The sequence below is a fragment of the Balaenoptera physalus genome, assembly GCF_965194825.1.
Source record: "Balaenoptera physalus genome assembly, chromosome: 21".
Classification (NCBI taxonomy): domain Eukaryota; kingdom Metazoa; phylum Chordata; class Mammalia; order Artiodactyla; family Balaenopteridae; genus Balaenoptera; species Balaenoptera physalus.
The window spans coordinates 34,076,927-34,092,544 of record NC_138902.1 but is presented as its reverse complement, the minus strand read 5'-3'; the positions used below and the strand labels follow the sequence as shown (position 1 = coordinate 34,092,544).

General features: G+C 43.5%; 1 protein-coding gene across 9 annotated transcripts in view; it reads right to left on the bottom strand.

Moving 5' to 3' along the window:
• Positions 1-15,618, bottom strand: part of DLGAP2 (DLG associated protein 2) — a 736,824-nt gene that overhangs the window by 76,591 nt on the left and 644,615 nt on the right. For all 9 annotated transcript variants that reach the window (XM_082443969.1, XM_082443964.1, XM_082443966.1 and 6 more), the window contains one exon: positions 11,136-11,347. In XM_082443969.1, the coding sequence (XP_082300095.1) occupies positions 11,136-11,347 (212 nt within the window). The remainder of the gene's footprint in view (positions 1-11,135; positions 11,348-15,618) is intronic.

The window sequence follows — 15,618 nt, the reverse complement described above, 5'->3', positions numbered from 1 at the left end:
AGACCATATCAAATAAATAAATTCCATGTCAGCTGGTGTGTGCAGAGGATGCGGCATGTGGGGAGAACACATTCTGTTCTACCCTGCAATAACTGCCTTTGTTCCAGTATTTTCCCTATTAGCACCTGAGATTAAATACCACTGCAGCAGTTAAATATGTATTTCTATTTTTCTCACTCCATTATATTTTCTGACTCTTGATTTTATAGCTTAAATATGTGATTACCTACCACTGTATAAAATAAGAGGTACATGCTACTTAAGAAGAAAGAGTTCTTTTACTATTGCAATGTTTAATGACAAATGCTGAATTTAATAACTATTTGATACTCACTGTACAAACGTAGGAATCAATAGTAGAATCTACTATCCTGTTGTGATAGGAGATAATCACTACATGTACCTCCATTTGAAATAAAAATAAGAGTGTAACTGTACCACAAAGAGATCATAAATGGGGTCCCAGTCAGCTAGCAATGTTTGTTGAACATTCACTGGATGACAATTACAGGGATAATAAAAAGAAATGAGTGTACATTGTCATTCGAAGAGGTCATAATTTAATCAAGAAGTAGAGTAAAACACAGAAGATAAAAAAGAAGAATTATGACATCAAATGTGCAGGAAAATGACAGATGGAAAACTCTCAGTATGGGAACTCTGCAATAGTTGAAAGTCACCCGATATTGGGAGGGGGCCCGACGCTGGGAGGGGCATCTGTCCCGGGAAAGCCCTTGACTGTCTGGACCAGGGGGATGTTGGAGGCTCCTTTTCCAAGTACTCCTTGTGGTGTTGGACTTAGAAGTGATTTTAGAGAGACTCCAGGTAAGTAACCCTCAAATGCTCATCCCTTTCACTCCATCAAGGAAGAGGTTCCCTGGTGACAACACCAAGCTGCAACTACTCCCAATGACACACATCTCTCCACCAGCATCTCTTTCTGTAAGTCTCATGTAACATGAGCCTTGGAGACACAAAATGTGGGAATACTACTGGGAATAAATTTCATTTTATGGCTTTAAAATCCACATAAAATTATAATTCCACTTGCAGCTGAAAAGTCTAATAAAGTCACTGAGCATAAATTTATTACTACTGTAACTTTACAACACAAGGAAAATTCATTTTAAATGCAGTGTTATTATTGGAGAGACAGTAATTACAGGTTACGAGGGCGCTTAGAAGACAATACAACTGATTTTCAATATCTTTTCTTATTTTAACATTAATATATGCTTTTGGAAAAAGTTTTAAAATATTAAAAAAAATAAAATTCAGCTACGAGTCCACCACCCAAAGATAACCATTACTAATATTTTAGTGCCTTCCTATTTTATTTTTTTGGCTGTGCCACTGGTTTTCAGGATCTTAGTTCCCTTACCAGGGATTGAACCTGGTCCAATGGCAGTGAAATCGTGAAGTCCTAACCACTGGAGTGCCAGGGAATTCCCTAGTGACTTCCTGTATTAGTTTTCCACTGTTGTGTCTGATGGTTCATTTTATGTATCAACTTGGCTACACTGTGGGACCCAGATATTTGGTCAAACAGTATTCTAGATAGTGCTGTGATGGTATACATTTTTTTTTTTAGCTGCAATTAATATTTAAATTGGTGGACTTTGAGTAAGCAGATTGCCCTCCATTATATGGGTGGGCCTCGTCTAATCAGTTGAAAGTCTTAAGAGGAAAGACTGACCTCCTTGGGAAGAGAAATTGTGCCTCCAGACTGTCTTCAGACTCGAGCTACAGCCTAAATTCTTCCTTGGGCCTCTAGCCTGCCAGGCTGCCCTGCAGAACTTGGACTTGCCAGCCTGCAAAATCACAGGAGCCAGTTCCTTACAGTTAATCTCTCTGTCTCTGTCTGTCTACACACACACACACACACACACACCTTATGTTTCTGGAGAACCCTGACTAATACACTGCGTCACACATTACCATAAATTCACTGGCTTAAGGCAACACTCAAGGGTTAGCTCACATCAGAACTGTAGGTCACAGTCTGGCCCAGCATGACCGAGTTCTCTGCTCACAGTATCACAGACGGACACCAAGGCTCCAGCCAGACTGAGTTCTCACTGGAGGCTCTGGGAAGAATTAACATAAGTGTTTTTTTGGATATATATTGCCAAATTTCGCAATAAAAGAGATTTTAAAAACACTTTTAACCGTGATAAAATGATTATTTCAAAAACAGTTTAGTTCATCAAAACCTCACTTTTTAAAACTCTGTGAAAATGATTTGTGTCATTTAAAATTAACTGTTTAGTTTTAGATGCCTAGTTAATATCCTGGCAATCTGTACATTTATTCATTTATTTACTTGATATCTTATTTACACACCCAGCCCTTAACATACACTTACTTACTGGATGAACAAATAAATGGGGAATGCATATATTAAGTATCATACACCAAGGAAGACAATGATTTCCACAGAATAAATCATCTTTACTACATTTGGGAGAATTGCATATAATGTGACTTATTAAAAGTCACTGCTGCTTCAGGTTTACTATTTGGCTTAATTTTATTTAATTTTGCACCCAAATCTTACAGATTTGCCTCTCTTTGCTCTAATCTCTTTATTCAGTGCATTCTCTGGAAACAGTCAGTGCTTTGACAGCCACTGGCTTCTGGTTTATTAACAGAAAGTCCTGTCTGACCTCTCACAAGTGCTCAGCTGATCCACCTGTGTGTCACTGTTAGACGTTTGAAGTCCACAGAGGTAAAGACAGTGACTTGTGTTTAAAGAGTGATTGCTTTCAACACTCTTCACTGTTCAAGTGTGACAAATTCTTTGTCCATTATGCTATCCGAACTCTGGCAGTTCAGCATGAGGTGAACTGAGGAAACGTCCTCAGCTCTGTGCAGGAAAGCACATGTCACACTTAGATGAATGGGAGCAAAAAGGCCAAAAGTAGCTCTGTGGTAGATTGAAGAGTGAGTAAATGAGTATGCAGCTGTGAGAGTCATCAGGAATGACGACTTTTGGGGGAATCGAGAGCTCATACAATGAGAAATGGGAAAACATTGGAAAAAAGAACAATATTTTATCTGTTTCTCTAAAATCAAGTTCCCTGCCCAAAGGGCTGGAAAGGAAAGGTGGTCAGTATTAAAAACTCTACACAATACTTAAGTTTCAAAAAGTAATTAAAAGGAAGAAAAATAGTTACTAGTGGCTACATTTATCCTAGTAAGTTGATCTTTCCTTCATTTAATTCATTCAAACCCTTGATCAAGGTGAAAATCAAAACAAAATTGCAGACTATCCAGAAAGTAGTGACAACAAAAGCCTCACCTATCAGGGTATGTGTGAGGCAGGTATAGGTACACTCTCAGGAATATTCATAGTCTTAAACACTTTCACTACTAAATAAGCATTCAGCTGAAGAATGAGAGAAATAACAAATTAGATCTAAGGAAATACAAAGAAAAAATTAACAATAAGAGCATAATTACTGAATTAGAAAACAAGAAAACAGTAGAGAATAATAACTCAACACAGAGCTGATTCCACAGTCTGAGAATCAAAAGCTGAGTATTTACTAGAGAAACAATCAAAATAAATGAAGAGGTGTGAGGGTGAGATCCTGGTGACATTCATGAATAGCGATAGAAAAAGGCCACAGTGCTGAGCGGGTCCACCCTCCTTCACAGACAGATGCCTGCCGAGTCTGCAAAGCCTGCAGTGGAATTGCTTTCCCTATGGGTGGAGACCTGAGGGGCACAGCGCCAGGTGCCATCCCTGTCCCTTGGTCCCTACCTCCTATTCAGTCTCAGACGGACCATCTGAGCCCATCTTCCCACCTCTTCTCCGGCGCTCACCTCCGAGCCGGGGTTCTCTCCTGTGACTCATTCGATCTCCTCTCCAACCAGCAGCCAAGGGGCATGTCTTATGCTGCCTGATGTGAACCAGCAAAAAGGGGGTGAGGCTGCAGTGCTCTCCCCTCCTCCTGTCCTGGATTAATGTTTATGCCTCGCCACAGAGGAGCTGCTTGCACACACCCCATTTTACCGCCTTCTGTTTTTGATTTTGCAGGACTGGGTTTTCCAGTTCTGGTTCAGTTGCCCACTGTCAGCATCCCTCCCTTTCCGCACAGCTCTGGGCATGGTGGCAGGCGCATGGTCCTGTAGCTAGCATCACAACGCAGATATGGAACTGTCCTTTTCTGCACAGCCCCAGATGTCTGTCTGTCCTCGTATTATCCCATATTCGTGCCTGAAGAACTTCCTTTAATATTTCTCCTAGTACAGGTCTGTTGGCAATGTTTTTCTCTGCTTTTGTTTTTGTGAAAAAGTCTTTATTTCACTTTCATTTTTGAAAGATACTTTCTCTAAGTCTATAATTCTGGGTTAATAGGTTTCTCTTTTAATACTTTAAAGGTTACTTCATTATTTTCTGGCTTGAATACTTTATGACAAAAAGTCTGTGAAAATTTTTTGTTCCGCTGTATGTAATGTGTCTTTAATTTTTCTCCAGCTTTCTTTAAGATCGTCTCTTTATCCTTGGTTTCTGGTAGTGTGAAAATGGTGTGTGTATACGTGTGGCTTTTGTTTTGTTTCTGGTACTTATCTTTCTTGAGATTTTCTGAGATTCTTCAATCTGTGATTTAATGTCTTTTGTTATTTTTATGAATTCTTGGGTGTTATGTCTTCAAATGTTTCTTCTATTGACTGCTTCCCCTTCTCTTTTCCTTCCAGGATTCCGGCGTGTTGGACAGTTTGATATTTTCCCACAGTTCTTGAATGCTCGTTTCCACTTTTTATTTCTTACATTTTTTTCTTTGCGTTTCAGTTTGGTGATTTCTGTGGACCTATCTTCAAGCTCACTGATTATCACTCAGTTATGCTGAGTCTGCTGAGGTGCTCAGCGGCAAAACTCCTTACTTCTAACACCATGATTTTCATCTGTAGTATTTCTAGCTGCCTCTTTCTTCTAATTTTTCTCTCTCTGCCAACTTCCCTTCTGTGTATGTAAGTACTCCACGTTTTCCCTTAGATCCTTTGGCATTAATTTGTTATTTTTAGGTTCTCTCTGATAGTTCTATCATCGGTTATCTCTAAATCTCCTCTTGGCTGCTCTGTTTTTTGAGAGTGGGTTTTATTTTCTTTTATCGTGTCTTCTAAGTTCTGTTATTTCTGAATAGATGGCACATTTGCATAAATGAAGGTTAACACTATATACAGAAAAGGGACATATTGAGATGTCCTGGTCCCAACCCTATTACACCTACTTCCTCTTCACTCCTTAGAGGTAAACATTTTTATTAGTTTCTATTTATTCTTCTATTGTTTCTTTATGTAATATAAACTGATATGAGTTTTAATCTTATCTTCCCATTTTATTATAGAAAAGAGGCAGCTATATAATAATGTCCTATGCTTTGCTTTTTAAAGGTGATGTAACCTGGATCACTCCAAATCGGTACATAGAAATCTTCCTCATTTTTTATAGCTGCCTAATCTTCTAGTATATTCTATTAATAATATTCTACTATTTTAATACTTGTATATCTATTATTCAATCAGCACTATAGTGGTGAACTTTGGATGGTTTTAAACTTTTGCTATTACTGATGATGTTGCAATGAACAACATTTTACTTGTGTCACTGCTTACAGGTGTATCCAGAGGCTAGATTGTCCCAAGTGGGACCCAAGGCCTACTGATGGGCATGTAGGCAATTTACAATTTCTTACAGTGATATACAATGAAATTGTGCACATCACTACATTTTTGCACATATTTGCATGCTTTACAGCAATTTCTTTAGAATAGGATTTTAGATTTTTAGTTTTAAGTGGAATGCTAAAACACTCTCTAAAAGTTTCAATTACTGATAAGGTATGTAAACAGTCTTTTAAAAAAATTAAATTAAATTAATTTATTTCTGGCTGCATTGGGTCTTCGTTGCTGTGCGTGGGCTTTCTCTAGTTGCGGTGCGCGGGCTTCTCATTGCGGTGGCTTCTCTTGTTGAGGAGCACGGGCTCTAGGTGCGCAGGTTTCAGTAGTTGTGGCACCCGGGCTCAGTAGTTGTGGCTCACAGGCTCTAGAGCGCAGGCTCAGTAGTTGTGGCACACGGGCTTAGTTGCTCCGCAGCATGTGGGATCTTCCCAGACCAGGGCTCGAATCCGTGTCCCCTGCATCGGCAGGCGGATTCTTAACTACTGCGCCACCAGGGAAGTGCCGTAAACAGCCTTTTCTGGCCTTTGTCCATTTTTATTGCTACAGTGCTCACCTTTTCCTTACTGATTTGTAAGGCATCTCTTTGTATTAAGAGTATGAAAATGTGTCACCTGTATTATGGAACATTTTCCCAGGTTTTTATGATTGTTTTACTTTGGTGACAGTACTTTTAGTTTGTTGATTTGTTTGTTGGCTTTTACCATGAATACGTTTTTAGTTTTATGAATTAAAATCTGTCAATGTCTTGTAGTTTCTCACTGTGGAATAAGGTTTGGATATGCCTTCTCCAACCCAAGATTGTAAAATATTCATATACACACATTCATGTATATATATACACATATACATATACATACACATGTATATACACATACATGTATACACACATGTGTATATATATACACACACACACACACATACCTGTATATACTCACACATACAAATATGATTCTTATGCTTATATCTGTAACCCACCTGAGTTTATCTTTACATATGAAGTAGTTCTTAAAATAAGCTCTCCTTTCTCTATACATTTAAAATGCTACCTTCTTGAGAGAATGACTCAGAGATGTTCACAATTATTAGAGCTTTGACTTCTCAATTCAACTAAGCAGAAAAATATATCCCAAAGCCCCCAAATTAAGTTAGTTGGTCTACCTTTCATAATTATAAAAAGTGAATTCTCCAGATACTAATACATAAGTTAATTTAAAAATCCAGTAAATTAGATTCAGTAGCATCTTGAAATTTGCACTTCATTTAAAATAATTCTGAATGGTGTCTGCCTATGGGCAGGGTCTGACCCACAGAGAGACAGGGTCTGTCCCCGGCCTGGGGGTCTGATTTTCCTGATCAGTCAACACAACTGTTGAGAATTCTGAGCAGTAAGACAGCTGTGACAGGTCTTTGCGTGTCTGTTTTTGTTTCATTTTTCTTTCGAGAGTGAAAAAACTTTCTGTCTCCTTGCACTCTATAGAGAACACAGCAAGGTGAAAGAGAAAATCCTTATATGTGTAATAAGGACATGCACTCAATTATTAATGAGAAGACTGACTTTTTTCTCGGTTTAACAGCAGGAAGACAAGACAGTGTTCAACAGAATCACTGTTCCCAGAGGTCAAGCATTTCGAGTACATGCGGCCTTCACAGAAGGGGTTTTATATTATATGGCTCAAAAGGGCTGGTAACAGGCAACTAAACACCCAATCTCCTTTCAGGTCTCAGCCGGGCAGATTGAAGAAGGTCTGCTGGGAAAGTCCATTTTATACCGGTGTTTACTGTGACTTGGGAGGCTCGTAAAATTCCTAAGGTTTCAGTGTGCCCATATGATAATTCAACGATAAGAACATAAATCCATCAATCCAACAAATTAAAACTAAAGTATAATTACTAGGTTCATCTGGCTATTTTATCTGCATTCTTAAATACCATTATGAATGTGAATAGAATTAATTGTGCATACTGAGAATAAAACCTAAAGGAGGTTGGCAGACACTAATTCTTATGTTTATCACTTGACTCTTAAACCCTTCTGTCAGTCAGCTCCTGCTGGTGAAGTTCTGTGGTGTCAGAGGGAAAACATTCAGTGCACTGTTAAATCTGATGGCTTTCAGTCATATTTTAAACACAGCTTTACAACTACCACTTCCTTTCCCTCAGAGATCATGCTGGTCCCCAGGTACACGATCCTGCTATTTGGGTGAAATACTTTCCTTGGACGTGGGATTAAAAGAACTTTTCATTTCAAACCCCTGGTCCCTTATGCGGCCTTCAGTACCTTGTTCCTCTGACTCAGGGTTCTGTTCCATAAAATGGGCACACTTTTTATTTCCCTGGGTAAAGAGTTGAGTTTTCATGATGCCATTTAGGACGGAAATAAGTGAAATTATATCGAAACCTATAAAATTCTAAGATGTGCTAAGATCCTAACAGGCAATAATAACAACTTACTTGATATACCTCCCAGTAACATATTTTAAAGAGAAATTTCATATGTTAACACAAAGAGCAACTTGTTATGGGAGTTTCACGGACTTTGCAAATTAGCAGAGGAGTCCTGCAGGGCACGGTGTCGTCTGGACATGTCACAGGGAGCTGCCCCCTCCCCTTCACATCTCCACTGCAGTGTCAGATTTGGGGGAAAAGAATAATTCACACATGTGTAGGGAGAATTTAGCACAGTGCCTGGCACGTGTCGGAGGGATGAATGGAGTGATAAATACAGAATAACGGGAAGAAGGGCCCGACCGAGGGCTTATCTCTGCAGACAGAGTGGGCAGTGTTTGCAAGGCCAACGTAGACGTAAGTGAGCTGAGAACAGCAGCAGGTGTTAGGCAGCATATTCTATTCATTTCCCCCCAAGCTTCCCGAGCTATGAAGTGCAGTGGGTGTGCTGGGGTTAGAAGCCTCTGTGGATGAACCCCCAGCTCCATTTCCACAGGTGGATGGTGAACGGTTACGCTGTCCGGTGGTCTTGCCTCTCCATCACTCTCTTGGGTTTCTGGGGGAATTTTTACGATGTTGGGTAATGATGTGGGTTTTACAAATGTAAACTCCTAACAACATCTTCTGAACATCGTCAGCATTGGCGCCTGGTACAGATGCGGGGAGGGATGAGAGGCAGGCGCTGACGGCTGAAGAAGAAGGGAATCGTGGTCCCGCGGGGAGAGGTCAAGGGCTGGGGACAGGGGTCCAGGGAGCACGACCAGTCTGGGGTCAGCAGGCAGGGAGGAGGGACCTTGTCAATAGGAAAACGAAGTGCGTAAGTCTTAAATGGCCTGATCCCTGCTCGCAGTTCAAACACTGCTTGCTTTTATTTCTTTTTCATGGTTTGCTTTCAATGTGCACAATCATGAAATGAATCACGAACTTTTAAAATGAGGAGTTAAGTCGGTGGCCCTAGCCAGCGGATCAGAACCCCAAGACCTGCTAAGCACAGCTGCTGCCCAGGGACATGGGGTTTTCAGATAACCCAGAGTTCTCAGATGTGTTGTCAGGCACCCCCAAATCAAGCTGGGGAGACTGATGCCTGGTCCAGCCCTCGACGGCTGGGTGCCTGGGTCAGGTGATGCCTTTGGCTCCCCACCCCTAACCCCTCACTTCTTAAGTTCCCAGCACAACCTTCCACTGACAACCTCTTCCAACGGTTTGCTTTCTTTGCTTACACGCCCCCCTCCCGGTTTTCCCTCTGTGAGCTCCACAGGGAGAGCCTCTGGCTTGGCTCCCGGGCACTGATTCACAAACCTCCCCTGACCACCTTCTCTGTGTAAGACAGCGCCTTACCTTAGGGGACCCGTAAGGAAGGAGACAGACGTCGCCGCCTGCCTCACCTGTTCCTGCCTGGCATCCCCAACACAATTGTTGAGGGATTTAAGTGAACGAGGTCATCAAGGTACCGTTCACGTTTGTCAAATGTAGGATACGGTTCAATTCAAAATTTTAATTTTTCATCCTGTGAGGTAACATTTAACGGATGACTGGATTTATCAGGAGAAATCACACCATTGTTTCACATGTCGCCATGTGCACGGGGCACGGGTGGGGGATGACACAAAGGTGACACCCTGGTCACAGCCCCATCCTCTCACTACGTCACAAGAACAACTCTGGATGCAACACTGGCAAAGCACTGAGCTGCTGTTTCACCCTCTTGTTGAACCTTCACACCAGAGAAGCCACAGCTCGTGGTGGGAAAAGCAGACAGTTCTTTGCACTTAACATCCAGACTTAGCTGGAAGGACCAAAAACACACAAGGTGACTGCTAAGAATTACAGTCATATTTTCATAGTTCAAATGAATAGCTGAGTTCCTAGTTTCCTCTGTTTATATTTTGGAAATTAGTTAAATTTATCAACAATGCGTCTTTGCATGCACCCCTATGTTTATTGCAGCACTATTCACAATAGCCAAAACATGGGAACAACCTAAATGTCCATCAACAGATGAGTGGATAAAGAAGATGTGGTACATATATACAATGGAATACTACTGAGCCATAAAAAAGAATGAAATAATGCCATTTATAGCAACATGGATGGACCTAGAGACTATCGTACTACGTGAAGTAAGTCAGAGAAAGACAAATACCATATGATATCACTTACATGTGGAATCTAAAATACGGCACAAATGAAGCTATCTGTGAAACAGAAACAGACTAACAGATATAGAGATCAGACTTGTGGTTGCCAAGGATTGCCAAGGGGGAGGGAGAGGGATGGAGTGGGAGTTTGGGATTAGCAGATACAACTAGTATATATAAACTGGATAAACAACAAGGTCCTACTGTAGAGCACAGGGAACTATAACCAGTCTCCTGGGATAAAACATAATGGAAAAGAATATCAAAAAAGAATGTCTATGTGTGTATAACTGAGCCACTTTGCTGTACAGCAGAGACTGGCACCGCATTGTAAGTCACCTATACTTCAATTAAAGAAAAAACAAAAAAAACCCTGATGTATTTTTGGACAAATATATAAAGCATATGCTATGATATTTGTAAAATTAATCCAGTTCCTGCCTCTACCCTGCAAAAAATTTGTTGCCTACATGTGCACTTGTAAAGTTACAGTAAACAAAAAATTCCCCATTGTGGTTTTCACACACACACACACACACACACACACACTCACACACTCACACAAATGTGCTCCTGATAAATAGCTGGAAGGATCTGAGAAGACACGGATTGGTCATCGGCTATGATAGGTGCTTGAAAATTAATATTTGACATAGAAACTGCCCAAGTGTATTTCCTTAATTACTATGCAATGAGTAAATAACCGAAGGTCTGATTTTTTTTTTTTTTAAGGATTTGAAAATTGATGGCCATTGAGTGTAATATTTTCAACCCAGGACTTTTTCTAGGGTTTTTTGACAAGTGGCCGCGGTTAGTGTGAGAAGAGCCCTGGGCTGGGGTGAGGGAGGCGCACGGGGGGCTTACGTTTGGAGGTCTCCCAGCGGCCTCTGTCCGATGGACTTGAGCAGGGGCTCCGGCCGGAGGGCCAACTTGGGGGACATTTTGGGGCTGGAGTCCGACTCCCCGCTTTCCTCGTCACCCATGGCTTTGATGTAACTCCCGCTCCTCATCCTCCTGCAGGGAATCTCCTCGTCTTTGCCCCCAGTGGGGTACCCTCCCCACTCATCCTGGGGCACCTAGGAGAGAACAGACAGGGCGTGCGTCAGCCTTGGCGTGAGAATTCCGTTACTGCCTCTTTGGGGACAAATCCTCTGAGCTCGTGAAGACACAGCTCGTTATGGTCACTTAGCATTGAAAATCAGACGCTTCTTAGGGGTCTGTCATTCAAATCCCAAAAGGACATTAATATACAATTATTGTTTTCTCCCCTGTAATAAAAGTAATAAACGTTATGGGAAAAGTGAGACAATGTTAGAAACGTAAAAAGAAAAACCCATTTGTAGTCTCAGCACCTGGAAAACAGCACCACTAACATTTCGATTTATTTCCTTCTGGTAGGAAAGCAGTCGAAACTTGAGAAAACTGGAAAAAGAGGTCTCCAGTGTGGAGAAGAAAGAAGAGGAAGAAGGAAACCAGGAGGAGGAGGCCCTGCTGCGTGGTGAGAGCTGACAGGGGTGCACCCCACAGTTGGGTCGTGGCCCACACGCCAGGGCCCTGCACGCCCGGCAAGCACACTGTGCTGGGTTGGGACTCGGACCCCGAACGCTGTCCACGGCCTGGGTCCCAGCAGAGCGACGCCCCCTCAGCGCTTCTGTGTCACTCCTGGGGTGCACGGGCTACGCCACGAAGAGGATGAAGCAGGCCTGCACTCTGTGTCCCCCCGCCATCTAGGAAACCCGGCGTCCTCACACAGCACACACAAGTCACAGGGTGTCTACACCGCACGCGCCTGCCCCGTGCAGCTCACAGTCCACTGGCCGTGACCCTTACAAAGACCCAAACCACGCCCAGCAGCGGCCGAGGGTAGAGGGTGCACGATTCCACACATGCCCGCACCGTCACGCGGAGTTCCACAGTCCAAGGAGCTAACACACGTGCTCTCCGTGCTGCAGGACGGGATCTCCCAGAGCGCTCTTCACCGAGACAGAGGACGTTGCCAGTCTGTCCTGACAGTCTTCAGAGGCAGGGTTCTTCCTATGGTGACTATTCAGAGACTCACGGACACTCCTTAGATCATCCTAAGAGGAGTCCCGTCATTTTTCCAGGGTTTAAAAAAAATTTTATTGACGTCTAGTTGATTTACAATGCTGTGTTAATTTCTGCTGTACAGCAAAGTGACTCAGTTACATACGTATATATTTTTTTCATATTCTTCTCCCTTATGGTCTATCACAGGAGATTGAATATAGGTTCCCTGTGCTATACAGTAGGACCTTGTTGTGTATCCATCCTGTATATAATAGTTTGCACCTGCTAACCCCAAGATCCCAATCCACCCCTCCCCCAGCCCCCCTTCGCAACCACAGTCTGTTCTCTGTGTCTGTGAGTCTGTTTCTGTTTCATAGATATGTCCCTTTGCCATCTTTCCAGTTTTGATGGCGCCAGTGGGCCCATTTGTCACCATCCCCGCCAGGGACGCGCATGCCTGGCTGGAAAGGCAGAGTTTTCAGCTGAAGGCACCTTCTCTCCATTTTCTTAAAACACATCTTCAGACATCTCGCATGTTACAGCCCAGGAGGGGAAACCGGGGATGGGACAGCATGTACCTTCTGTGGTTCCGGCCAAGACAAGCAGGGACGGGGCGGCCCCTCGCTGAGAGGCCAGCGGGTGGGCATCAAGCCCCTCCAGGCCCCGTGGTGACACGTCGTGGGTCCTGCCTGCAGTTTGTGTTTTAAAACAGCTCCCCCTCCGCCCACCCCGAGCTGGCTTAGGTCCGCGGGAAGCGCGTGGAGACTTCGCAGCCACACACAGCAAGAGGAGGGGGCTTAGTGGGGTGGAGATTCCAGGTCCTCAGTGGACCCTGACCCCCCAGGGCTGCGTGGCCCCGGGGGATCCGCAGCCGAGTCCCCGCAGCTGCAGAGCAGGGGCTGTGTGGGTGGCGTTTCCAAGCTCCTTGTCGCCGGGTGCTGAGTGCCTGTCTCCAGGGGGTTTCAGAGGACAGTGACCCTGGGGAGTGGTCCAGAGTGGGCGGGCGGGCACGAGGCCACAGACGGCAGTGCAGAACCGCCAGAGACGCGGTGGGAGGAGAGAAAGGCCCGGTGACAGAGCAAGAAATCAGCCCCCGGGGAAATAGGCGTAGATTTACGCACATAGAAGGTATCTCCTGACGCTCAGGATGTGGGGCACGAGGAAGAAATGACTAAGGAAGAAGGAAGACTGAGCTTCTCTGGGCATTTAGATCCTCATCCGTGGGTTTTCTTACCAAAAGTCAGTTTTCCACCATCAGAACAAATTACCAGGATGGAGACAGATGTGGGCACAGATATTTCCACGCCATTTCACGCCAGGTGGTAATGTGGGTCCAACCTTTACGGCCACATATCAGAAGACTTCAGACTGTGGGCGCCTCTGACCCAGCAATGTCCCCAGGCAACAGGGTTTACGCCAGAGAGTGTGAACCATTCATTAGGGTCAAAGGAGGAAAACTGATAATATCTGATGGGGTGGTGGGAAATACTTACTACAAGCACGCCATGGATACTGTGCAGAAGAACTGATATTTAGCCGAGGAAGGGTGTTCATGGGCGGGAGCATTTTTAGAGTATGCACTCCGTGTTCTTATACTTTAAAGACAGATATGCCTGCAACATGCATAGACACGAAGCCGGAAGGATGTGGAATCATCCCTGGGAGATAGTGACTGCGGGTTTCTCAATGATTTTTCTTTATACTTATGTCTTCTAAATTTTCTACATGGACCATATATCTTGCTAGTGTAATAAAAAGTAAACTTTAGAAAATTTAGTCCTGAATGACAGTACATTTCAGTAGGGAGGCAGGCATAAAAGAAAGTGAATTATGGTTTAATTAGGGCTACAGAAGCAGGTGTGGAGGGAAAACAGGGAAGCAGTCAGTGGAAGCTGTGGACAGAGGGGAAATGATCTGGGAAGGCTTCCTGGAGGAGGGGTCTGGGCTCTAACTTCCTGGGATTTGAGCAGCAGGCAGAAGAGAGAGGCACACAAAGGTCCAGGAAGGAGAAGGCCGGGGTTCCGCTATGGGCCGGGCGCTCCAGGGAGGGAGGCTGGAGACGGCAGGAGACAGATGGAGAGGAGCCGGGAAAGATGTGTCCCCACTGGCAGCTTTATGGAGTTTTTGTGAATTAAAAACATGTTTCCGTAAAAAAAACAAAGATTTTTTCCCCAGCAGCTTGTGAATTAACTAACAAATGAGAGCAGCTTGTATTTTTTTGTTTCTGATGTAAGCCGCCAATTTCGCAGTCTCTGACAGGAGAGATTTCAATACAGAAGGAGTGTAAACCAGAGTCAAGCGTGGGCTCTGAATACTGCTTCCAAAGCACATGTCTCCAGACTATCAAAAGAACAAGGGGGTGACACGAAAATGCCACCGTGCCTGAGTCAATAACTCTTTCTTGGGTGTATTACAGTGTCAAAAACCTGCAATGGCAGGTAAGAGTGGCCAGGGTTGGCCCCAAAACAACAAGTGTTTTAATGAACGAACAAATGAACTTCCTTCCACAGTGACAATGAACTTCCTTCCTCTGCAAATCCATGCGTGATCTTTGCTGCATTTAGCGATAATTATTAATTTAGTTCCTACTTGCATAGAGTGATATTTATGATGTCTAAATAGGCATTTTCCTAAGGTTGAGTTGAGTGTACAGTTCAGGGTCTCCTGCTTCTTGCTTGAAGGAAACTTCAACGCAGCAGATTAAAATGTCCTTTCTTCCTTTCAAGCAGCAAGGCACAGGTGACAAGGGCCAGGGTTTTGTAATAATATTCTCTTTCAGGTGTTGAAACCAAGGAAGAAAATACCATCAAACGCTGTGTGTCCCTGTAGGGAAATGTCTTCTCCATTCATTCCAAAAAATTTTTTTGTTTTGTTTTAAATGCATGCCAGGCACGCTCGCCACTGGGAATATAATTGAGAGCAAGACAGCTGGGCTTCTCAGTTCCAGGTTGTTACAGTAAACAACAGCAGTTCCAAGTGGGGACACCCTCTAGGGCCACCCAAGACACCCATCGGGGGCAGCCGTGACTGCCATATACTTGGTGGGCACGACCAGCATCCCGGGGGCCAGAGATGCTCGTTCTCAGGAAAGCACGACACAATCCCACCCCATGAAGAACTGGTTTGTGTGGTGTATGCTTTTCTGTCTATAATGACCTGAGCCTTGAATCTAACTCCTCTTTGTATGTAAACTAAAGTTTTTTTGCTTTTTTCATTTTTCGTTTGCATGGTTTTAACGAACAGTGGATTTTTCAGGAATGCAACTAACCATGTAAATCAGGGCAAGAGAGAACTTTGTTTGGTGTGATACTTCACCAAG